The sequence below is a fragment of the Cavia porcellus genome, unplaced genomic scaffold, assembly GCF_034190915.1.
Source record: "Cavia porcellus strain 051 isolate PalLab524CR breed Dunkin Hartley unplaced genomic scaffold, mCavPor4.1 scaffold_1, whole genome shotgun sequence".
NCBI lineage: Eukaryota > Metazoa > Chordata > Mammalia > Rodentia > Caviidae > Cavia > Cavia porcellus.
The window spans coordinates 212,467,193-212,491,258 of record NW_026947484.1 but is presented as its reverse complement, the minus strand read 5'-3'; the positions used below and the strand labels follow the sequence as shown (position 1 = coordinate 212,491,258).

Sequence of the window (24,066 nt, the reverse complement as noted above, 5' to 3'; positions counted from 1 at the left end):
TGTTGAGGCAGTAAGAGACTCCTGCCTCTGTGGCCTGCCAGGCACCCGTTTGTTAATAACCTGTGTCCTGCCTTGCATTTGAGTTTCACAGGGGCCCTGCTCCCTGCAATGTGGTACTAATCACACAGGACACAACTTTGCCTGGAGAGGGTCACTTGGGGTTTGGTTTCTTCAAAAATGCTTAATAAATACAGCATGCTCAGGCACAGTTGAGACTTTGAAGCACATACGCTCAGGCAGGCAGAATGAGCTATGTAATTCTCAGGGCCCACTGCAAAATAAAAATGTAAGATATTTACATTTTTAAAATGTAACCAAAAAAGTGCTAGTTAAGATACTAAATTACAAAGCTTTTTTCCTTTTCCTGTAGTCTCTCTCTGTCTTTCTGTCTCTCTCTTTCTCCAGCTCACTTTCCTCCCACTTTTCATGGTATTTATTTGCTATTTAATGTCTTCTAAAGAGAAATTAAAATTTTAAATTATTAGCCTGATTTTTACCATTTGTTTTTATACAGTGCAATGCCCACGTGCAAAACCACTGAAATTGCACAATCTGTGTTTCTTGGCTTCTCCCAGAAAGTGCCTCGAGTTGACTGTAAGAGATGAGCTCAAGTTCCGCTAGGCTTGAATGATCCAAGAAAGAACTTTTCCAGGCACAGAATACTTTGCTGACTTTTGGATGCAGCAAATTTGACAAACACCAGCCCCCCGATCTATGCCCTGTGTCCTGGCCGGGTACCGGCAGCTACCATTATGCCGCTCTGAAGCTCCACAGCACATGGGCACCCCACTCTGACCCTTCCTGCATGCACATCAGGTTCTTGCTGGAGCAGAGAATGGCTGGGCCTCAGGTGCATGGCGCTGGGAAGTAGGTACCTAATGGAACTATCTGGTGGAAGCAGGCAGACTTTGGGAGTCAGTAGCATGTGTGAGCTTAGGTTCCCAATCCTGGCATAGGCTCCAAAGTCCTATCAAGGTGTCACTGAGAAAGCACAATTCCACAGATAAAAATGAAAACTTTTTTCTTTTTTCTTTTTTTTTTTTTGTCAGTACCAGGGATTGAACTCATGACCACACACTTACAAGGCAGGTGCTTATGCCACTGAGCTAAACTCCCAGCCCCTAAAATGAAAACTTTTAAGTCTCTGGAGAACTAACCACAAGAGCAGCAGGATTTCAGTTGAATTTAAGGTCAGCCTGGGCAACCTAGTAAGTTCAAGACCAGTCAGAACTACACAGCAAGGCCCTGTCTTAGAAAACCAAAACAAAGAAAAAAGAAGAAAATGCACCATGCATGCATAACTTAGAGAAACTGAGCGCACACAAGCCTACAGGTCAAGAACCCAATTCATTCCAAGGCTGCACTAACAAAAGACAGCTTCGCTCCCTGATTCCCAGACCACAAAATGGCCCAGATGCTCTCTACGAGTGAATGACCTGGAACTTGGTTTCTGAACATTAATCTGAGCTTTACTGGAAAGTTAACAAAATATAATGCCTTAGCTATTCAGAGCTAAACCTTTATTTCATGAAAAAAGATAGGACAATAATAGGGCTTTCAAAGAAGAGAAGCATTACCAATTTCCTTTGCCCAAACAATTCAAGACTCTTTATGATTTAGCAGTTTACTTTCCGGCTTCTCTTTCCAATGTCTCATATAAAGAACTTTCTGTTGGCATTAGCTCCAAACAAAGCCGTTCGTATTTCTGGCATCTTTTGCCGGGCAGAGAGCTCAAGTCGACTCTCCAGGGTATTGGAAACCTTTATCATCTGATTGCCACTGTAGATCTCCACACCTCCAGCTGCATATCTAGGCAGGTGTGTTTCATGGTCAATCTGGACCAGCACCTGCTTTTGGGAGGCCATCATGTACTCAGGAATAGCTTTTTGCACTGCAGCCTGCACTAGGAAGCAGTCCTGAGGCCTGCACCGCACGATCATCATCGGCTCCAGCAGTCGGAGCAGACCCTGGAGCACCAGTTGATCCAGCAGCTTCTGGTACACAACTGTGTTGGCCACAATTCTACTGAGTCTCAGCTTTGCCTCACTGAGCAGTTCTGAGATGAGGTCGTCTCGGGCTGTCAGGACTTTCAGCCTCGCCTGGTTCCTCATGGTGGACAGCTGGATTTTCTTCTGCTGTTCTATCTGCTTCTCCTTCTTCTCATAATACTCCATAATCTTGAGTCGCTGGGACTGTACAAGGCGTCCTTTCTCGATGTTGAACTCCTCCTCAGCCTTAGCGTCTATTTCCTCTGCCTTTTCATTGGCTTCCTGCTCAATGAAAGCCATCATGTGCTTAATCTGCTTCTGCACATCAGCATCAGTTAGAGCCATGGCTTTTCTCAGAGAGGGGGGTGGTGGGAGAGCTGGTGGACCTGTTGGTTTATTTGAGGGAAGGCAGAGCTTCACAAATGTCTTCAAAGTTCTTCTTCCTCAGTTGGACAGTACACGAGGTAAGGGGAGAGAAAGTCAGAGTCTAGAGAGAAGAATCACAGAGATCATATCCATTACTCTCATTTTACAGATGAGCAAACTGAGGTCTAGAGAGGGAAAGGAATTTGTCTGAGGTTACCCCTTCAGAAAAGAGAGGCTTCACCTGGGTCTCCAGAGGGCTGTACCCACTACACTCAGAGTAGTTACAGCAGACTTGGGGGCGTTAGAGCAGACTTACTTAGCAAATTCTCCAGGCAGGGATGGACTCAGACAGTAGCCAGTGGGATGGAAATAACTAAGTAATATATCAATGGAAAGAACAGACACAGCTGAGGCAGAGCGGCCTGGAAAGAGCCACAAGAAACTGTGGTCAGACAGCATTCGATTCAGGAAGGCTGCTTGGAGGCAGGAGGATTTCAAGAACCTTCAGATGATACAGAGGGGAACACACTAGGCAGATAATAGCATTTTGGAGAAAGCTGAGAGGTGAAAGGGACTAAGAGCAGAATTTACTGGGAATGATTTTATACCTGTGTATACATCTGAGTCACCTGAGGAACCTTTAAGAAATACAACTTTCAGGGTTCTACCTATATCTGCTGCCATCAGAATTTCTGCCAGTATCACTTGGGAATTCATATTTTGAAAAAATGGCAGAGGGGCCAGAGATATAACCCTGCAGCACAGCACCTGCCTGGTAAGTGCAAAGTTCTGAGTTCGATTCCTAGTACTTAAAAAAAAAAAAAAAGGTGGTAGGCGGCAGAGCACTTGCCTAGCATGATGATTCTGGGCTCAATCCCCGGCACTGCACACACCGTACAGAGTTATATACAGATACACACGCACGCACGTACACGCAACAGGGGATATGAAAAGAGTCACACAAATTTTGGAACAGAAGAACACAATACCTGAATTTTAAAATTTGTTAAGAGGACCACATAGACAGATTTAACCAAGCACAAGAAAGAATCAGTACACTTCAAGGCAGGTCACTTGAAGTTATCCATTCATTATGACTGTATCTAGATGTCCCCTCGTGCTCATAGGTAGAGCTTTTTAGAGATGGCTGCATCTGGGGTGTGTGATACTGGGATTAAAGGTGTGTGTGTGGTAACTAAATAGGTTTAGCACGGTCCTGGGTACAGATATTGGAAGCCCCACCCTGGGTATGGGTGGCACCAATTAACATCTCATGGTCTAGATGGAATATAAAGGGGAGAGGAAAGGCCGGCCTGCTGCCGCTCCTACACCGCCTCCTGCCTGCTTTGCCATGGACTGTTTCTCCTCTGTGATGCCCCTCCGCCATGCCACCCTGCCTTAAAGCCAGCTGACGATGGACTGAACTGTGAGCTGAAATAAAATCTTTCTTCCTTTAACTTTGAGTGTCAAGTATTTTGTCTCAGTAGCAAGAAAAGTAGCTAAGACACCAGCTAAAGGAGAAAAAAATAAAAAAGAATGACACAGAGTGAAAAAAAAGCCTAAGGGATTTAGGGGACACCATTAAGAGAAGCAGCATCTGCACGATGGAAGTCTCAGAAGGACAGGGGCAAGAGAAAAAAACAGAAAGCTTTCGAACAAATGATGGCCTCAAACTTCCCAAATCCAGGGAGTAAATGGATATTTACCTTCCAGAAGTCCAACAGAGCCCAGCTAAGATGGACAAAGAGAGGTCCTCACAACAACATAAGCAAATTGTCAAAAGTCAAAAAGAAAGAGAGACATTGGACAGCAGGAAGAGAAGAGCCTCATTACGTATCAAGGAGGTCTGTGAGACCAGCTGTGAGTTCCTCACCAGAAATTTTGCAGACCAGGAGGGAGTGGAGTGACATATTCAAAGTACAGAACAATGACCAGGAGAAGAGGAGGCGGCAGGGGAGCAACTTCGAACAAAGAATATTATATCCAGCAAAACTGTCCTTTGAAAATGAAAGCGGGCCTGTAGTCCCAGCTACTCAGGAGGGCTAAGGGTTGCTTGAGCACAGGAGCTGGAGGACAGGCTGGGAAAGGCAAGGGAAGGGAGAGGAGGAAGGAGGGAGGGGAAATAACAGGGATGATGTCAGACGCCTGTAATCTCAGGGTTTGGGGAGGCTGAGGCAGGAGAATCACAAATTTGCACCAAGCTCAGGCAACTTAACGATTTAACAAGACATTACCACAAAATAAAAAATAATAAAAAAGGGCTCAGTCTGAGGACCTTGAGTTCAATCCTAATACACATAGCTAAGACCAATGATTCCTTGGATATGACTCCAAGAGAAAAAGTAAATAGAGACAAATAGTATTATATCAAATTAAAGTTCTCTATGTTTCAAAGGTACCATTATCAGAGAGAAAAAGCAAATTTTGGAGTGGGAAAAAAATGCAAACTACATATGGGCAAAGGGCCTGAGTGGACATATCTTCCAAAGAATATTACAAGTGACCAACAGATATATGGAAAAATCTTCAATATGACTAATTATTAGGGAAATGTAAATCCAAATTACAATGAGATATTATCCCATATCTGTTAGGATGGCCATTATAAAAGAAAAAAATTATGTCGGTTGTGGTGGTGCACTCCTGAAATCCCAGTACTCAGGAGGCTGAGTCAGGAAGATTGTTGCAAGTTGGAGACCAGCCTGGGCTACCAAGTGAGCTCAAGGCAAGCCTGAAGTGCATAGTGAGACCCTGTCTCAAAAAGACCAAAAAAAGAAAGAAAGAAAGAAAGAAATTACAAGTATTGGTGAGGATTTCTAGAAACTGGATCCCCTGTACATTGTTAGTGGGAAGATAAAATGGTATAGCCACTATGGAAAACAGTATGGAAGTTCCTCCAAAAATTAAAGATAGAATTACCACTTCTGCCTATTTACCAAAAGAATTGAAAACAGGATCTCTAAGAGAGATTTGCATACCCATATTTATTGCTTTCACAACAGACAAGAGTTGGAAACAACCTAAATGTTCATTGAAGGATAACTGGGTAAGAAAATATCATATGTATATAGTGCTCAGCCTCATAAAGACAGGAAATTTTACCACATGTTACAACATGGGTGAATCTTGAGGCTACTGTGCTAAGAGAAATAAGACAGTTATGAAAGGACAAACACTGCATATTCCCCTTTTTGGAGGATTTGAAGTAATCACAGTCATAGAAGCAGAAAACGGAAAGATGGTCGTCAAGGGTGCGGGGACGGGGGACCAGGGTAACTGCTCTGTTTTGGGTGTGTGGAGTCTCCGCCATGCAAGATGAAAACGTTCCAGAGCTGCCCCGCACAACACCATGCACATTCTGGACTGTACATCTGAACACTTATGAAGAAGACCGATTTGATGGTGTGTCTTTAACACACACGAATTCTGTCCACGAAGAGGTCCCACTCACTGAGCGTCATAGAAAACAATCCAGAGCTCATGACAAAGAGCAAGTCCTGCAGTTCAGCCTTACACACCACAGTGGGACAAACACAACACTACACAACACAAAACGCTCACCCATTTATTCCCATTGTTTTACTTTGCACTTAAAAAAAACCTATATTTTTGTAAAAAGAGCAAAACATTCTCTTTCTAAACAACAGCTCAATTAAGTGGTTTTCAAAAAAATAAATAGCTGCCTGAGTCACCCTCTGATCACTAGCTTTGGGGGGCCACCGTGGACTGAACGCAGACAAAGCACAAGATGCAGGAAGCCACAGGTTAAGTGCATGAAGGAAAAAATACTCTAGCTGAACTCACCAGTGTCCTGCCAAGGCCCGCCTTCGCTGTGGCGCCGGGAGTCTGCACACAGAATGTGGAATTTGGAACACACCCCGGAACCTGGCACTGTCGCTCCCTTCTTGTACAGACGACCCTCGCCGTCTGACCAGGCAGCCTGAATCCATAAAGTCAGGCTGTCCCTGGGGACAGCTGGCCACGTCTGCCAAGAGAAGGACAAGAGAGATTTCGCTGGCACCTGGGCCAAGGCCAGCCACTTGCCTGCACACTGAGAATCTCAATTAAGTTGGCTCACAGTGGGCTCCACTCCAGGGTGGGCTCATTTAAAAAGACATGTGTGGACCCCAGCAGGCAGTTTATTAATTTACTAATGAAAACTACAGCTGTCATGCTGGCAGTTCATGGCCTCCTTTCCCTGAATATGAGTGGCCCGGGAAGCCAAATCTGGAGGTGGTTTAATGAGAAATTAGCACAAGTAAAAGTCAGCAGATGGTCTTTAGGGGGGGTCATGCCTGACACAGGGGCTGTCACGCTCCAGTCTGAGAGAGACAGCACCTCTCTGTGCCCAGGCAGGGTGTGAGTGGGCACCACCAGCTCCCACTGTGGGCTCCAGAGTCAGCCTGCTGGGATACCTCGTTCTGCACTGACCAGGGCAGACCGGCCCTCAAAGACTCAGTTTCCTCATCTGCAGAATGGAAATAATAATAGCATCTACATCAAGGGATTATCGTGAGGGTTAAGTGGAAGAAGTGACTGTTGACCTAGGAACAGAGCTAGCCTTCATGCTTGGTAGCTGTCATCTGCATTATGACTGCTGTTATTGTTACTAACTCTTCTCTGTTTTGGGTCTCATTTATTTCTCATCACAGACTCTCTTCGTGTGCACTGACTACCTAAGTTACTCTAGTCTTGCCTTTGAAATTCAGCAGTCCTCCCTGGAACTCAGAGATACCCTAACCCCCACGCATCATGGCATCTTTGCCCACAGTCTCAGACACTAGCCATACGCTTTGGAGATGCTGGGTGAAATTCCTAAACCCCAGGACCACTGACTGGGAGTGGAGTGGAGTAACTTCATACCCCATGCCAGCTTCTGCAGACCTGGATCCTCATGCCCGTTCCTCACCCCTTCTTCTTAACAATCTCTTAGTGCTGGACTCCAAGGCAGCTGCAGGGTGGGGCAGGGTTCAAAGTCAGGGCTACAGCAAATATCTTCGCAGGAATGCGTGTGCTGCGCGTAATGCATCTGGCAGATGGAACTTCCAGGCTGTCTGGGATGGGGATTACAAGTCCACATGGGCCTGTCGCTTGAGCAAAACAACAAAACAAACCAAGAAACACATGTCTGCTCTTGCATGAGAGCTCAGACCCCTCTGCTCAGCCAAGGCAGGCTTGCATGAAAGTGGCACCCATCCCCTGCTGTGTGTGGGACTGGGGAGGGCAGGTAGCATTCCAGGGAGTCGGACTCACCTCCCACCATCTGTCCAGCACCAGACGCATTTCACCGTCTCCCAAGCACATCAACCCAGATCCACTTACCAGCTTCTGCACACACTGTTCTCTCAGCTGAAAGGGCCTGCTCTGCTCCCCTCCGCTGCTAAATCCCACCCTTCTTTTCAGGCCCGCTCAAACCCCACCACATCCTGAGCCTCTGGATTCCCAGTGGAGATGATGACAGGACGGCCTGTTTTCCAGACTAGATTCAGAGGTAGACTGTTGCTCCAATCACGTTTTCTTCCTCTGAAATGCCTGGAGAGCAAGAACGAGCCTCTTCAGCGAGGGTTAGAGCAAATAGTTACTGGACACATTGGATTAAGCATTTAGGAGTGGTAAGAGAACTTTCTCCTTTTTGTGTTTTTAGCTCTTTTATAGTGAAAATTAATGCACATTCAGACAAGTGCACAGGATGTAAATGTGCGGTTTAAAGAATTATTACGAGGCAAAAATATCTTCTAACCACTACCCAGGTCAAGAGCAGTAATATTGCCAACAGCTCCATGCCCCTCCCCCTCCCTGTGACCTTGTCAGAGATGTTTCAAATCTGATGATTTTGTATTTGTGGGTGCAGGAGGGTCCCTAGAGGAAGTGCAGTTTTTCTTTAGGCCCCAGCCCATGTGAAGCTGTAAGCATTCGGGGAAAGTATGGAATCCGCACACCATGGGTGGGAGGAAGAGGCAGGAGGAGGCAGGAGTGCTTGGTGGGCAAAGTGACTTTGCTGGCCCAGCCAGGATCTCTACTCAGACCCTGGAGCAAAGCAACTGTGCTTCACGCCAGCGGGGTTTTAAGACTCTGAGGTCAGCCCTGTAGGATGTAGGCGCCCCACGCGGGCCCAAAAGGGAAGTGGCCCCAGACTGGGGCCTCTAGACGTTTCAGGACTGGGGCACCAGGAAGGCATGGGGCACTCCAGAGCCTGGAGCACAAGGCATCACTTCCTGGATGAAGAAATCTAGGAAATCCTTTTGGGGATTTCAGGCACAGTATTAAGTAAGTGGAAAGGTGCATCCCCCTTTTTGTCTTTCAACACATATTTGTTGGACAGTATGGGAAGTACTGGACAGGCAAGAGAGACAAGCAGTAGAGAACAAGGCAGATACAAGCCTAGGAATCACAGGATCCAACCCCAGCCCTCCCAACCCAAGCTCATCATGTCTTGTTTATCAAATATTACTCCACCAACAATTAAATCTTTGGGTGGGTGGTCTGAGGTGTCCCACTGATAACAGTCAAATACCAGTGAGGGACTAGGGGTAAAGTGAAGGAAAGGGTACTCGGCAATGTAGGAGAATTCAGACAAGGAAACAAGGTTTTGGGCAGATACAAAGTATCTGCCCAAATTTTAATTTGCACCAATTTTAATTTGCAGGAGAGTCACCTGGGAAAGGCAGAGCACTGGTGGTTTTCATTAAGAAGAGTTTACTCAAAAAGGAAAGAATAACTCGAGTCTTTACTGAGTTGCAATGCCTGGGATTTCTGGAGAGAGAGAGTACTGAGTTAGACAGATGGAAATGTACCCGCTGCTCTCACAGTGGTATGGGCTGAGGGCATGTGAGACAGGACAGAGGTGAAGCAGCCTTCAGCTGGAAAGTGGGCTCCTGTGCGTGAGGAGTCCATCAGGGAGGGAGGAATAAAGACTCGCTTTGCAGATGGACATTTTCATAAGCAGAGAGAGAGAGAGAGAGGCCAAGTAGATGAAGAGACTGCTGTGGGCAAAGTCACAGTGGTAGGCTGGTGGAGGGGGCCACTGGGTTTAGCGGGGTTTGGTTTGACTGGGGACATTTGGCAGTGTTTAACTGACAGTTGGGGCACTAGGCAAAAAGCTACACTTTTTTCCCTTCTGTTTTCAATTGTTTTTTTCAAATCTATTTTATTTTAAAGAGAAAAAAATAAAATTTCAAAACAATAATTATGGGGTAACTATATATACATATTATATATGTCTATGCATATACATACAGTGTTTCAGCTTCTCACACTAGTGAGACAATATGATGTTTACAGTATGTGTCTGATTTCACGTATGAGTATGGTCTCAAGTTGCATTCATTTACCTATAAAAGCCCCAAGTTTATCCTTCTTTATAGTTGCACAGTATTCCATTGTATAAAAATACCCCATCTTTTTTATCCATTCCTCAGTCAATGGGCATTTAGGTTGTCTCCAAGATCTAGCTATTATAAATTGTGCTGCTATAAATATGGGTACATATTGCTGTGATATAATGTTTTTAATTCTTCTGGAAAGATACTAAGAAGAGGAATAGCTGGATTGAATGAGACTTTTAGTCCTAGTTTTTTGAGGAATCTCCACACTGATTTCCACAGTGGTTGCACCAGTCTGCACTCCCACCAACAGTGGAGAAGGGTTTCTTTTTTCCTCACAGACCTGCCAGCATTTGTTATTGGTTGATTTCTTGATAATATCCATTCTTTCCAGGGTGAAGTGGCATCTCAGTGTTGTTTTAATTTACATCTTTCAAGTGACCAGTGATGTTGAACATTATTCATGTATTTATTTGCTGTTTGTATTTCTTCATCTGAGAAGTGTATGTTCAGCTCAGATGCCCATTTTTGGACTGGGTCTTTAAATCAGGGAGGACTGACTTTCTTGAATTCTTTGTATGTTCTTGATAGTAATCCTTTGTCTGAGGAACAGCTGAAAAGCCTCGCTTTTGAGCAGGGCTGTAATTTGATGAAACCCTGGTTCATGCCTGGCAGTGGTAGAGGCAAGAGAAGCCAACTATAAACCAGATGGAGATTGCAGGGATGGAGCCTGGGACAAGAGATGTGGGTTTGGGAATGGAAGAAAGAGCTTTGGCACAGGGCCGTTAAGGTTGATGACCACAGGTGTGTTGCTTGCAAGGCAGAACTGGTAGGCTCCAGGTGAGCATGAGGTAAGCAGAAACTAAGCATCCTGCCCTCTGGGGAACAAGCTGGAAAAAAAGGGGGAGGGGGAGGAATTCATTTGGATGGGAAGTAAAAAAAAGATACCTAGAGAGAATATCAGAAATGCCTGGAAAGCTTTGCCTTGATTTGGTGCTGGCATTAAAGGTAGTCTAAGAACTCCATGCCAGGGCGAAGCAGGGTTGGTCCCAGCCTAGGAAGGCTAATATCTGCAGGAAGCAAACAGGTAAAGATAAAACTATGTAAGGAAGCACACATTTCTGCCAAAATAATTTACATGAAGAATTTACAACATAACTTCTCTTTCGAAAACATCTGCAAGATATACTATGGTAGCTATTTGGTTTTCCTAATATCCTGCTTTGAAGTTCTGTACCAATTTTGCTGCTTTGTTTTGATTGGCCTTGTCCTGTTTTGTTTTGTTGGATTTTACTATATTAAAAAAAAAAAAAAAACACGAAAACATCTGCTGGCAGATTACTTTAAAACTGCGGGGTTCTACCCAGAAGCAATTTGCTTCTAATTTGCATAGCTTAAAGTTTCTTGGGCAGCTTCCCCCAAGAGAAAAGCCAGTAATCTCCAGCTCTGTCTCTGATGGCAAACAATACCGAGGCCCAGACCTCTTCCACCCTAGACAGTGTGGACTTGATTCCTGTCCTACCTGGAACCACATTCCTCTAGGTCAGGGTGAGGTGAGAGCCCCCGAAAGTCTTAATGTTTTAGATGTTAAATCAGGAGGTCAGAATGATCAGGGAAAGGCCTGGGATGACTGGGCAGCTGAGAGCTCTGAGTAGGAGTATCTGCTGAGCAAAAGGAAGTTATTTCAGTATTTTTACAATGTATTTGCTCACATTGTTGGGAAGGGATTAAAGGTTGGCCCTGGCCCTATGGCATGTGCTTGAAATCCCCACTTTACCTTTAGGTCTCAGGAACACTCAGAGCAGGACCCAAGTGTCCCACATCTCCAGGGTACAGATGCTCAGCCTCCTAACACCTATAGCCAGAGCACTCTCCCCTGCTGGGACCAGGGTTCTTGGGGTCTTTGGAGCATATGATAGGTCAAGTAGCTCCAGAAGAGAAGGAGTTGAACAGAAGCAGAGAGAACTTTCAAGTCTGTTCTCAGTGTGCGGATGCTGGTGCAGGTGGGGTGGTCATGTCTCTTGATTGCCACTCTCTCTGAGTAGGTCAGAAACCCCTCGGGAACCCAGAACCACCATCCTCTTCTCTTCACAGCTCCCATTCAGAGATCAGACAGATTTCACCTTTGAAGTCCTCGAACACAGAGGTTCTCACAACCCGCCTAGGATGCAGGGACATGTCCTGCACCCTGCCCTGTGGCATCATACATGACATCATTATCAATATGCCTGGGTTTAAATCTATCACCTTGCTATTTGTTTTCCAGTTGTCCCAACTGCTCTTTATTGCTTTTTAGCACTTTTCCTGACTCTTTTTGTGGACAATGGTACAATTTTTGAAATTGAGGTGAATTTCACGATAACATAAAATTAACCATTTTAAGGTGAATAATTCATTGCATTTAGTACATTCACCACCTCTCTCTAGATTCCAAACATTTTATCATCCCCAAAAGAAACTGCATATTCATTAAGTAGGTGATCCCCATATCCCCCTCCTACCTCTCTACCCTTAACTATGGCAACCACCAATTTGCATTATGTGTCTGTGAATGTGTTCGTTATGAATATGTCACATGTTGTTATCTATTTGGCTCACCACCCAGTCCTGTGGTACTGAACTAATATGATGGTTATGACCCCAGACAATCAGTGTTGTTATAGAAAGGAGAATAAAAAAAGTCACATGTTGTATGTTACTGTTCATGTGACATTTCCTAGGAAAGACTCTGTACTAGTAATAATACTATCTACTATAATCTCCCAGGTTAGAGAAGAGAGAGAGAAAAAAAACTATAATAGAGGACTTGTGCAGCAAATGTAGTATAAAAATAGAATTTTAAAAATCAAAAACTAAAAAACAAACAAAAAAACCCAGAGGATCACAGGAAAATGATGAATGCCCAATATAAGAAAGAAATGGAATCCATAAAATGGATTAAAACAGATATCCAGGAAATTAAAAATTCCATTGAAAGTTTGCAAAATCACATAAACAAAAGTGAAGACAGAATAGCAGACCTAGAAGACAGGATCTCAGCAAGCAATCACAAAAAAGAAAGATCTGTTTTTTCTTTCTTTCTTCTTTCTTTCTTTCTTTCTTTCTTTCTTTCTTTCTTTCTTTCTTTCTGTCTGTCTTTTTGTCTTTTTGAGACAGGGTTCAAACTGGTCTTGAATGCACTAAGTAGCCCAGGCTGGCCTTGAATTTGAAGCAATTCTCATGTGTCAGCTTTCCAAGTGCTGGGATTACAGGCGTGTGCAACCACCTGGCTAAAATCTCTGAAAAATAGCAAGGGAACAATGGAAAAAACAATCCAACAGCTGCAAAATGCTGCAAAAAGAACTATGTAAGATTGATTGAACGTGAAAAAGCAGGAATAAGCACAAATGACATTAAAAAAAAAAAAAAAAACCTGTTCACAGAAGTAATGGCAGAAAATTCCCAAGCATGCAAAGAGAACTTGAGATGTGAATAAGTGAGGCATATAGAACTCCAGTTACCCATGACCAAAATAAATCTACAGCAAGATATACAATAATCAAGATTGTAGAAATTCAGCATAGATTCAGCAAGATTGTAGTATTCAGCATAAGAACAGACTATTAAAAACTGTTAGAAAAGAAACAAATCATCAATAAAGGAAAGCTCATCAGAACCACAGCAGACTTCTCAGCACACATCCCTTAAGTCAAGGAGAGCTTGCATGAAATTTTCCAAGTCCTGAAAGAAAATAACTTGCAACTCAGATTGATATATCCTGAAAAATTATCTTTCAGAATTAGTGGAGAAATAAGATACTTCTATGACAAGAACAACTAAAGAAATTCATGACCACCAAACCAGCTCTACAAAATATTCTAGAAAGAGATAATAATGTGCACAATTCCAAGGACACCAATAGAAAGAAGCCACCAGGAAAGGCAAGCAATTAAACAGAGGGAAGAAACAAGGAACTAACAGCAAAAAAATTAAAAATTAAAAAATATATATATATAAAATAAAGATAAGCCAATATGTTTCAGTTATAACCATCAATGTGAATGGTTTTAATTCACCAATCAAAAGAAACAGACTGAGATCCAAGCCCCTCCCTGTGAGTCATCATCATTTGTGGACTGCAGGGAGAGAACAAGGCCACACCAGGAAACAAGCCCCCTCTGGGAACCACTGCTATGCGTGGTCTGCTGGTGAACTGAGGACATCCAGACCCCAGCTCCTTCTGGTGCACAGGCTGGCAAACAAGAAGTACATGCTCCCCCTCCACAAGTGACTGCCTGATCCACAGAAACACAGCTATGGATGATAGTATGGAGGTGAAATACAAATGGATGCCTGTGGTGCTTTGGTGTTTCACTGACCTTACAGGTCTGGGGCCAGTGGTCTGATCATTGGTTCAGGGGATAGCGGTACGCAGTGTGTATCTAGGAGGAAACTCCTTCTGAGGGTTGCAGCTATTGTTGATTCTCTATTGTCTTGTTTTGAAGTCCTGTATCATTTTCATTCCTTTGTTGGGTTGTATTTTGTTCTCTTTTATTTTGTTTGATTATGTTAAATCCAGTGGCATGAGCAGCTATTTTGAGGATGGCAAGATATATATGGTAGCAATTCTGGATTTACTATTGGCTTGTTTTGAAGTCCTTTATTGCAGTCATTGTTTTGTTTTTAATTCTTTCTATTCTATTCTATTCTGTTCTGTGTTTGTCTAAAGGTATTTGCAACTATTTTGAAGAGAGCAGAAGACATCATGGTAACTATTATTAATTTTGTAATATTTTGAAGTCCTGTATTGCTTGCACTGGCTTGTTTTGATTGGTTTTATTCTGTTTTATTCCCCTTGATTTTATCATCTTTAAAATAAAATTTTAAAAATAAATAAAATTAAAAGATAAGTAAAAATAAACAGACTAGCAGCATGGATCAAGAAACAAGACCCAACAATTTGCTGCATACGAGCAACACATTTAACTCCAAAACAGTTTTTTTTTTAACAATCTAGAACTGTAGTTCTGTGCTCCCTGAATTCAATTCCCAGTTTTGGGATGGGGGAGAGATTTCTACTAAGTCCTAGTTTGCATTGTTTCTGATGAGAAGACTGCAATTATTCTTACATTTCTCCCAAGGGCATATATTTTTTCTCTTTCTGTCTTTAATTTTTCTGTATGTATTACTGGTTTGGATGATTTAGTTATCAAGTACTTATTTGATTATTAACTTTGTATTTTTACTGCTTTGGGTGTTGGGCTTCTAGGATCTTTATAATTTCACTCAATGTTACATGGTTTTATTTTTTATTTTATTTTACTTTAAAGAGAATAAAACCAAACAAAATAAAGCAGAATAAAGTCAACCAAAACAAAACAATGAAAGTGGTACAAGACTTCAAACAAGATAATAGAAAGTCAACAATGCTGCCATAATATATCTTGTTATCTTCAAAAAAAGCTGCTCATAGTATCAGACAATAAAATCAAATAAAAAAATCAAATCAAATCAAAATGAAACAATGAAAACTCAAAACAAGATAATAGGAAATTAACAATAGCTATCATAACGCCTCATTGTCTTCAAAATAGCTGTCCAAATCATCAGACATAAGCATGTAAAATTAACCAAACAATACAAGACATTGGTTGCTTCTTTATTTATTGTTATCTTTTCAGAAATTCCAGGCATGTGACTTCTAGTTTCTTTTGTGTCTGCATCTCCTGAACTTGTTCTTTGTGGGCTGGGGTCTGAGATTATATTTTGCTCCTTTCTCTTGACATTTTCCAGTGTTTCTCCAAATCAGCCCATTGCTGCATCCCGGGTGCTTCCTGCATTGGATGCCAGTCCCACAGTGTAGTGGACTGGACTAGCACCTGGTTTCTTCTGATCCAGAGTTCCTGGAGTGGTGGAGAGGCTGGGGCAGTGGTTCACCAGTGCTCCCCCGATGGTGGTCAGGCTGTGGGGGTATAGTTAATTTTCCAGGCCAGTGCTGGGCTTGTCACATGGTTTTAACCATTGTATCTTCAAATAATTACCCTTAGGCCTTTTCTAGTACTCCAATTGGGTATATACACTAAATCCTTTAGTATTGTCTTACAGATCTTTGGGACTCTGTGTTTCTGTGTGTGCATGTGTGTATGTTTCTCTTGGCAGGTCCCTTGGCTTGGATGGTTCCTATTGCTATGTCTTCAATGTCAGAGACATCTTCTACAATGTCCAAAGTGCTCTTAAACCTTTAACTACTGAAATATTCACTTCAAGTGTTATATTTGTCAGCTCTACAAGTTCCACTTGCTTTTTTTTTTTTTTTTTGTACCAGAAAACAAACTCATGACTTCGCACTTGCCAGACAGGCACTTGGCCACTGAGCTAAATCTCTAGCCCCATTTGCCTCTTTGTAAACATCTTTCTTTCCTTCCTCACTAAGTTTGTGCTTTTCTTTATAACCCTGTAAATATTTTAAATTTCTTTTTAAATTTCCATCTGCTAACTTTATTATCTTTGTTCTATCCTGGTTTATTTCTATGGACTATGATTTCTTCTGACTTGGGGTTATATTTTCCTACTTATTTGCATGTCAGTTAATTCTTAACATTCTTAATTTCATGATGTTGGATGTTCTCTTAATTATTTTCCTTACTACTGAGACACAAAACTTGATACAAGTGTTCATGGTTTTAGAAGTTTCAGTCCATAGGCTTCAAGGCATGAAGGGGATGGTGAAGGGGTCTTGCAGAAGGTAGCTGTTGATGTCACAGCTTCCAGGAAGCAGAGAGTGAAGGACGGAGCGACAGAGGGAGATACACCCTTCCATGTCACACTCCCACGGGCCTGCCTCTCCCACCTAAGCCCCATCTCCGAACAGCACATTCAGCTGTGGACTTGTGGCCCCCATGATTCAATCATTCACCAAATACATGTGGCTTTTGGGAAATATTTTTAAATCTAAAACATAACAGATGTCTATGTTGTTGTCCTTTGAAAATAAAGGATTTAATTCAACTGGCAGTTGTGGCTGTAGTAAATAATCTTGCTTTTTCTAAGGTTTATTTATAAATTGTGTTGGGGGATGTGTAGTGTTATCTGTACTCCCAGACTAACTTCAAGCATACCCCTCGAGTGGTATCTACTAAATTCTCCAGGCGTTTAGCAAGGTCTTTTTACATTGACTGGTTAAAATATCGCATCTCCCAGCACTTTGTGAGTTCTGGGTGCCAATTGCTACAAAACTGCTTGGTAGTTCTATGCCTTGTCATGTGAAATACTGCCCAGTATACTAAGGAAATGAAGTACTCAGCAACAGACTGGGGGTGATATTTTGCTGTAATATTCTTTCATTCATGATAATTTGACTTTAAAATCTCCCCCAGTGACCTCCTGAGCTGAGCAAGACCATGTGCTCTCTCTGGGTTCATTCTCAGTGTACTTCTGTTCAGAAAGCAGGCCCCTAGGAAATCGGGGTGATTGAAGGCTTGCCTCATCTGTTCTCTTTTATCAGGAACCATAATCCTGTGATACACGCTATCCAATATCTGAGCACTGTGATTTCATATCTCTTGTACAATGTTTGAGTTGCCTGTATGAGGAATGTATGTCTAGCATGTAATCTTTGCACATGAAGCATATTTAATATACTGATATACTTCTCCAACTCCTCAGTAGGCTGGTGCAAGCAGCAGAAGCTGTCTGAGACCAGTTACACAGAAAAAGAACCTTAAAAGAATCACAGGGAGCTTGCAGACTGTGGGAGGACTACAGAGGCTGCTCAAGACAGGAATGGTGTCCAACACATGCCTTGGGAACTTATTCTGGCAAGAAACCACTTCTGGTACCATCGCTGCCATCAACCTCTACACAGCCCATGCATATGGATATCACTTCTGAACCAGGAACTCAATTATTTTATTTTAAAGAGAGTAAAACTAAACATAACAAAACAGAATAAAGCAGATTAGAAGAAAACAATGTAAATGACACAGATTTCAAAGCAAGACAACAGGAGATCTACAGTGGCTACCATAATATCTCTTGTTCTCTTCAAAATAGCTGTCCATACCTTCATGCATGTTGGAATTAAACAATACAAAACAGACTAAAACCACTCTGAACAAAGAGAAAAAGCATTACTCGATTTTCAAATTGAGGTTGAAGAAGACAGAAATAAAGATGACAAAACATTATCAAAGGTACTTAAGCCAAAATTCTCAGAGGCTTAGGCACACATCTGGGCTTCAGGGAGGTCGTGAAGTAGGAAAATGGATGTAGATACATTCTAATTGGAAACTAAAACCAAATAGGCAATTAATTATTTCTTAATTATCCTGTTAGGGGCAACTGACCTTTAAGAAACTGTTGCAATATTTAAGTCATTAATGTCTTGGCACAAAATATTATGCATTGTATGTCACATCTAAACCCAAAGAGAAAAGAATGTTTATAGGGAGCATTAGTGGGAAGGAAAAGGTAAGTAAGTCCAGCAAATGGCACAACAGAGTGAAGGCAGTTGTTATGGCTTGTGCCTAGATGGCCCTCCAAAGCCTCAAGGTCCTGACTGGGGCCTTTCGGGGTGCTGGCAGGATCTACGGTGTGTGATGCTGGTGTCATCACTTGCTGTCTCACTACGTTTCTCCCTTCTGCCCACCATGAACCGTTTCATTGCAACGCCCTCTGCCATTCCACCCTGCCTTGGAGTCCGTCCGCTAACTGTGGACTGAAACCTCGACAAACTGTAAGCAGAAATAAACTGTTCCTCCTTTAACTTAGAGTGTCAGCAATGAGAAGGTAACTGAGACAGTCGTCCAGAGGATTCTGAATGGCAAGACAGACTGGAGAGGGAAGAGGCCACAGTCTGAAGATACAGGGCATGTATGGAGGAAAGGAACATCATGGGAGAGCAGAGCAGCACCAGGGAAAAAGAGGAATGATTATTTTACCTCCTTACTGATAATTCCTAACAAGGAGTTTCAGAGAGGCAGAAGAACCAGACCGGGGATAAGTAATTTGGAGTAAGCATGGGCTTCTGTATACACAGAGCAACTGGCTAACATGTGGAACAAATCATAGATTTGATAAGGATCCTCCTCCATCCTCCCCTGTTTGACATGCACCTCTCCCCTCAAATTCTTTATGTCCATTGTAGCTAGGAACACTGACTGGCGGGCGATACTCAGGATGTAACAGATATTGCTGGTAGTCTCTCCAACACAGACTCCCTCCCATACCTGCTACCCAAGTGCAGAAATCACAGACTCTGGTAGGTGTGAACCTTCATATTTGAGTGGGAAGGGCTGATAGGTCCAATTAGAATATTCCAAGCCTTTGTCACCATGATGGTTTTAGGGACAGATTAGGCAGCCCAAGCCTAAGGCAACAACCATGTGGCCTTAGGTTGGCACCATATTTGCCTAGGGGATAAACTATGTTGATCTAATCATAGGAAGTCTAAGACTTTTTCTCAATTGAACAACTCTGTTGGACAGTGTGGTACAGGGCAATAAAAACAGTGTTATGCATCCCAATAGATTTTGTCATCTAAATTCTGCTGAACCCCACTCTCTATCTTAATTCTCTTAGCCTCCAAATCCATATTCCAGTCCCAAAGTAAACTTCTCAAATGATAGACCTGAACCTGTCATTTTACTACTCAAAAACTTTTGATACCTTGTCAGTGTAAAACATGGCAGAGTGTGATCTCTGAAGATAGGTAACTTTGGTTATTTTATTTTATTTTTAAAGGGGGTAAAATTAAACACAACAAAACAGAACAAAATAGGACATAAGAAAGCAATGTAAGGTTTATAAATTTCAAAGCTAGACGACCTGAGATCTTCATTGTCTATCATATTATCTCTTGTTTTCTTCCAGATAGTTGTCCATGTCTTCACATACTGAGAATTCATACAAAACAACACAGTATAAAACTGATCCAAACAGAATGAGGAAGGCAATTTAGGTCTTCAGAACCAGACAATAGGGAAGTCACTAATGGCTGTTGTAGTCTCTCATTCTCTTCAAAATAGCTGTCCATACTTTCATGTATATTGAAGTTCAACAAAACAAAACAGGCAGGGGGAGGGGTTACTTGGTTTCCCCGTGCTCCAGGTCCCAGCATGGCGCAGGTCCCTGTAAACGCCAGAGGCTCCTGTCCTGGGCCACCAGAGCCTGCCACGCTCACAGCCACTCATGGTGGGGGGGGGCATTGCTTCAAGCTGTTCCTCTCTAATGAATTGACCATTTCACTGCCCAAGTTCTGAAATGGCCAACAGACCATAGAAAAACATCTCTTTAGGGTACTGGTTAAAACCAACAGCGTCAGGAAGCTGCTGGCCTTGATTCAGGGCCAGTAACATAGGTAACTTTGAAACTTGGCTCTTCCACTTGGCTGTGTCACTTTGAGCAAGCATTTTAATCTTTTTGCATATCATTTATCTCAGCTAGAGTGATCACACTGCTACTGCCAGGATTCCTTTGGTTACTAATGACAGAGATTTATTAACTCAGGGGTCTAACTGAAGAACAGCAGTACCACAAGGTTTCAGGAGTAATTAAAATCAAGAAATTACAAATAGCCTATTTTCTCTTTTTGGGGAGTGAGTGAGTGGCATCTCTCCATCTTTGTTTCTCTCTATACTTTAGCTTCATTTTCTTTGATTGACTAGTTTATGCATGACCAAAAACCAAATGGCCAATAACTTCCAGGCCCAAATTATTGTTTGGTTAGTAAAAACCAGGAAACTCATAGTTTTCAAATTTTTCAAAATTTTCAGGAAAGGACTTTGCTTGTCTCATCTTGAATCAGGTAGGAATCCAGAGCTAATAAGCAAGGACCAAAGCAGGATGTGTAAGATGGTCCCTTCTAATTAAACTGCATGACAAGAAATATGAAGTCAGAAAGATCAGTAAGCAGAAGCAACAATTCTGTTCTCTAAAAATCTTACCTTGCATGATTGTTTTGGGGATGGAATAAGATGACCTTCAGGGCTGATGATTAGGTCAGAGGCAAAGTGCTGCCTAGCAGGTGCAAGGCTCTGCATTCAATTCCCAGCATTGCCCCAAAACACCAAACAAAACAACAAACAAACAAACAAATAAACACAAACCTATACCAACATAATGAGTATTGAATACTCAGGTCAGTGCCCAGGTCCCACACGATATAGCACATTCTCTGCAAATACTTATCACTTCCCTTCATCATATCTGTGTTAGTTGGCTTTGTTACTATAACCAAATACTTGAGGTAAACAATTTAAAAGGAAGAAAGGTTTATGTTGGCTCAGTTTCAGTGGTCTGAGTCCATGGCTGCTTGGCCTTGTTGCCTGTGGGGTTATGGGGAGGCAGCACATAATGGTAGGGAGTGGGGGAGCACATGTCAGGAGGTCTGTTCATCTCATCCTATCCAGGAAGCAAAGAGAGAGGAGGGGCCAAATCCCCTGGGAGGACACATCCCCACCGACCTCAAGATTGTATCACCACCTAGTAGTGACAGGCTAGTGGTCAAGCCTTTAGCATATGGCCTTAGGAGACATTTAAGACTCTGACCATAGCAACATGTTCACTCTGGTGGGTGGCTGCTAATGTAGATAGTGCCTTCATCCTTAGGAAAATAGCTAAAGATGTCCTGCTCTGGGTGGATGCACCCCTGTGAGCACAGGGTTGGATAAACAAAAGTCACATCTGTGATAAGATCTCACCCTTATTGTAATGAACCCAGACTGTGCCTTTGTGGGTAGGGTGCAGGGCAGATTTCTCCCCCAAAGCCTCCTCAGCCTTGGCCCTTCGTCTCTGAACAGTGAAGACTGCCCAACCAGTGGGGCACTGCTTTCCCATGGATTTCAGAAGCCCATGGACTAGCTGTGTTTTATGGTACTAAGTCCAGTACAAACCAGTTCCTGGCTTTCTGTCCACCTGAGATGGCTCACCATTCTTAGGAAGCTGTGTGTGGTTTTTGGTACAGGGTCCTCTGTCTTTCTCGGGCATTTTTCCTTTACTCCTATTAGCCTCTTAAACCTTAAGGGCAATGACATTGCTCTGCAAATCTTTCTTTGGTACACTCAGAGCTATGCATCCCGCCTCCTCTTTGCTTCCAGAAGACTGTTCTTTATTCTTTACCACAGTGCCGATCACATTATATAATAATTATCTGTTTGCTCATCAGTTCCTTTCCACTCCCCCTCCAGGGACTAGCTTGCCAGCTCCTCATCCCCTGCTCAAGAATAAAGCCTGGCTTCTAGTAGATCTCAATACATGCTTGTTAAATGAAATGCTGAATGGATCAATGACAAGGAGGAAGGAGAGAGTAAAGAAAAGAAGAGGCGAAGGTTACATAGAAAAGTTCTCTGTTCTCACACAGACAGACCTGTGTCTGTTTAAACATTTGCAGTTCAAACAAAAGGAAAAAAGCAAGCAGAGAGCCTGTGGGATGCTTAGAAACAGAGCTGCTTCCTGTCCCGATCCCTGGCATTTGAGAACTGGGTTTTGTGTGTTTCTCTTTTACTATGTGGGGCATTATCTACTGTGCCCATGGGAAAGGGAGGTTCCTGTGGAGGTCTGCATCCAGGGGATGATGTGGGGGGCATCCTGGATACCCTTGTCCTGCCTCACTTCCATGCCAGGTGGGGCAGGCTCAGAGCCCTCAGTATTCTTGGCAGTCTGGAATTACTGTGGGCCAAAGGAATGAGGTCACTGTCGCCAGTGAAGTCACCACTGCATGATTCACCCAACATCAGTTTCCCACTTAGAGCGCATTCACATTCCCTGGGCTTCTCCCAGAGCATCCTGAACCCAGGGGCCCCCTGCAAGATGAGCTCACACTTATAAGACAACAAAAACAAGGCCCAGAGAAGGAACAGTTGGCCTCAATTTGGCCTCAGCTCTAACACAAGTTACCAGTGGTAACTTGTGTTAGAGCTGAGGCCAAATTGAGCTTTCCTGGTCCAGTGCCCTCAATTACTTCTAATAGACACTCCTCCCAGGTTAATAGTCCCAGTAAATTGCTGCCGAGCAAGTGGTCCTGCAGACAAGGAATGGGATATGCTCCACATATTTCCCCACTAAGAGTAAGAGGCCAGACCTGACCTCAAGGCATTGCACTGCCTTTCTTAACCTGCCAGTTTGTACATACAAAGTATCTCCCAGAGTCACTGTACAATTGTATAACAGCCAATGAAATACCTACCCTAAGATATAGACAAGCAGGAAGGGATCTGAATGTGAATCCACAAGGAACTTTCACTAATCCTCGAAATCTTCCTGGGAGACTGGAAATAAGACAAAGCGTTTGAGAACGAGACCTGGGAATGGAGAAATGAAGATCCAACAGTGTCCCAAATGACACCACTTCATCTCTCCAAGCACCAGTTTACTCACCTCTGACCTAAGGGCAAGGGTTCAACTGACCTCTATTCTGACACTCAACACAGCGTTGTGCACTGCTGCAAATCGATAAACGGAAATGATTTCCTTTGGGTTAGCAGGATGGGGCTTGAGGAGACTTGGAGCGCCCAACATCCCAGCCCCACGTGCAATGTGGCGGTACACTCTAGAACCAGACCTGGTCCTAGTGTGATCCCAAGATTTACCACAGAGGAGCAGGGGTAGCCTCCCAACCTTGGAGAAGGAGGGTGCATCAACCATCAGATTTCACAGCCATCATCAGAGAATGTTGCCTCCAGGGGGAGCACAGGTAGCTGGGCCCAGCCCAGGGACAGCGGAGGTCTCTTTCCGGCTGGTTGGGAGGCTTCTCAAGGGAGATAAAGGGTTCTCACGCTTTATCTCCCTTAGTCACCAGTTTCATGCAATATGATTCAAGCTCACGCTGTGAAACGCGTGGGGTGGGGATGGGTCGAAGCAATACACCCGGAGGAGTCGCTGCTTTGCAGCTAAGGGACACTGCCACCTCTCCCCCCACCGGCCTGCGCGCTCTTCTCCCTTTTAACCCCCTGTCGACCTTCATTTCTTCCCGATTTCTAGTTCTCCGGAGCCCACGGAGGCCGAGGGGACAGCTCCAGCCCCGTGGGCGGGGTGTAATTACACGGGTCTAATTCCGCACGCCGGTTGCGTCACCGCCGGAGCCTGCGGACGCTTCCCCGCGCGGCGCGCTCTTTCGCGAGGAGCCCTGGCGCCGCCCCGCTCCGCGCCCGGCTCCTCCTCCTCCTCCTTCTCCTCCTCCGCGCCCTCTGCCGCCCTCGCGGGGACTCGCCGGGGCGGGGACAGCCGCCGGCCCCTCCCCGCGGCCGCCCTCCGCGAAGTTGCCGTCTCCCCTGGGGCCGGCCGGTCTTATGATCCGGCGGAGCCTCCCGGGGAGGCCGGGCCGCGGAGAGGGCGCGGGCGCCGGGCGGCGGGGACAGCGGGCGCGCGGGCGCGGGGAACGGGGCCGGCGCGGGGACCCGGGTGGCAGCGACCGA

General features: G+C 43.9%; 1 protein-coding gene and 1 non-coding gene across 2 annotated transcripts; both read right to left on the bottom strand.

Moving 5' to 3' along the window:
* Nucleotides 1-1,505: 1,505 nt before the first annotated feature.
* Atp6v1e2 (ATPase H+ transporting V1 subunit E2) lies at nucleotides 1,506-23,785 on the bottom strand. The gene is made up of 4 exons (XM_003473066.5): nucleotides 22,839-23,785; nucleotides 7,218-7,886; nucleotides 6,159-6,339; nucleotides 1,506-2,475 (listed from the first exon to the last, which is right to left on the bottom strand). Exon 4 carries the CDS (start codon nucleotides 2,331-2,333, stop codon nucleotides 1,653-1,655), a length of 681 nt encoding a protein of 226 aa, XP_003473114.1. The 5' UTR covers nucleotides 2,334-2,475; nucleotides 6,159-6,339; nucleotides 7,218-7,886; nucleotides 22,839-23,785; the 3' UTR covers nucleotides 1,506-1,652.
* On the bottom strand, nucleotides 19,868-20,004 carry LOC111757790 (small nucleolar RNA SNORA2/SNORA34 family). The gene has a single exon (XR_002792076.1). It is a non-coding gene; the product is annotated as a small nucleolar RNA SNORA2/SNORA34 family (small nucleolar RNA).
* Nucleotides 23,786-24,066: the final 281 nt, after the last annotated feature.

Coding starts and splice junctions, on each gene's coding strand:
- Atp6v1e2 (XM_003473066.5), bottom strand. CDS start 2,333: ATGGCTCTAACTGATGCTGATGTGCAGAAGCAGATTAAGCACATGATG.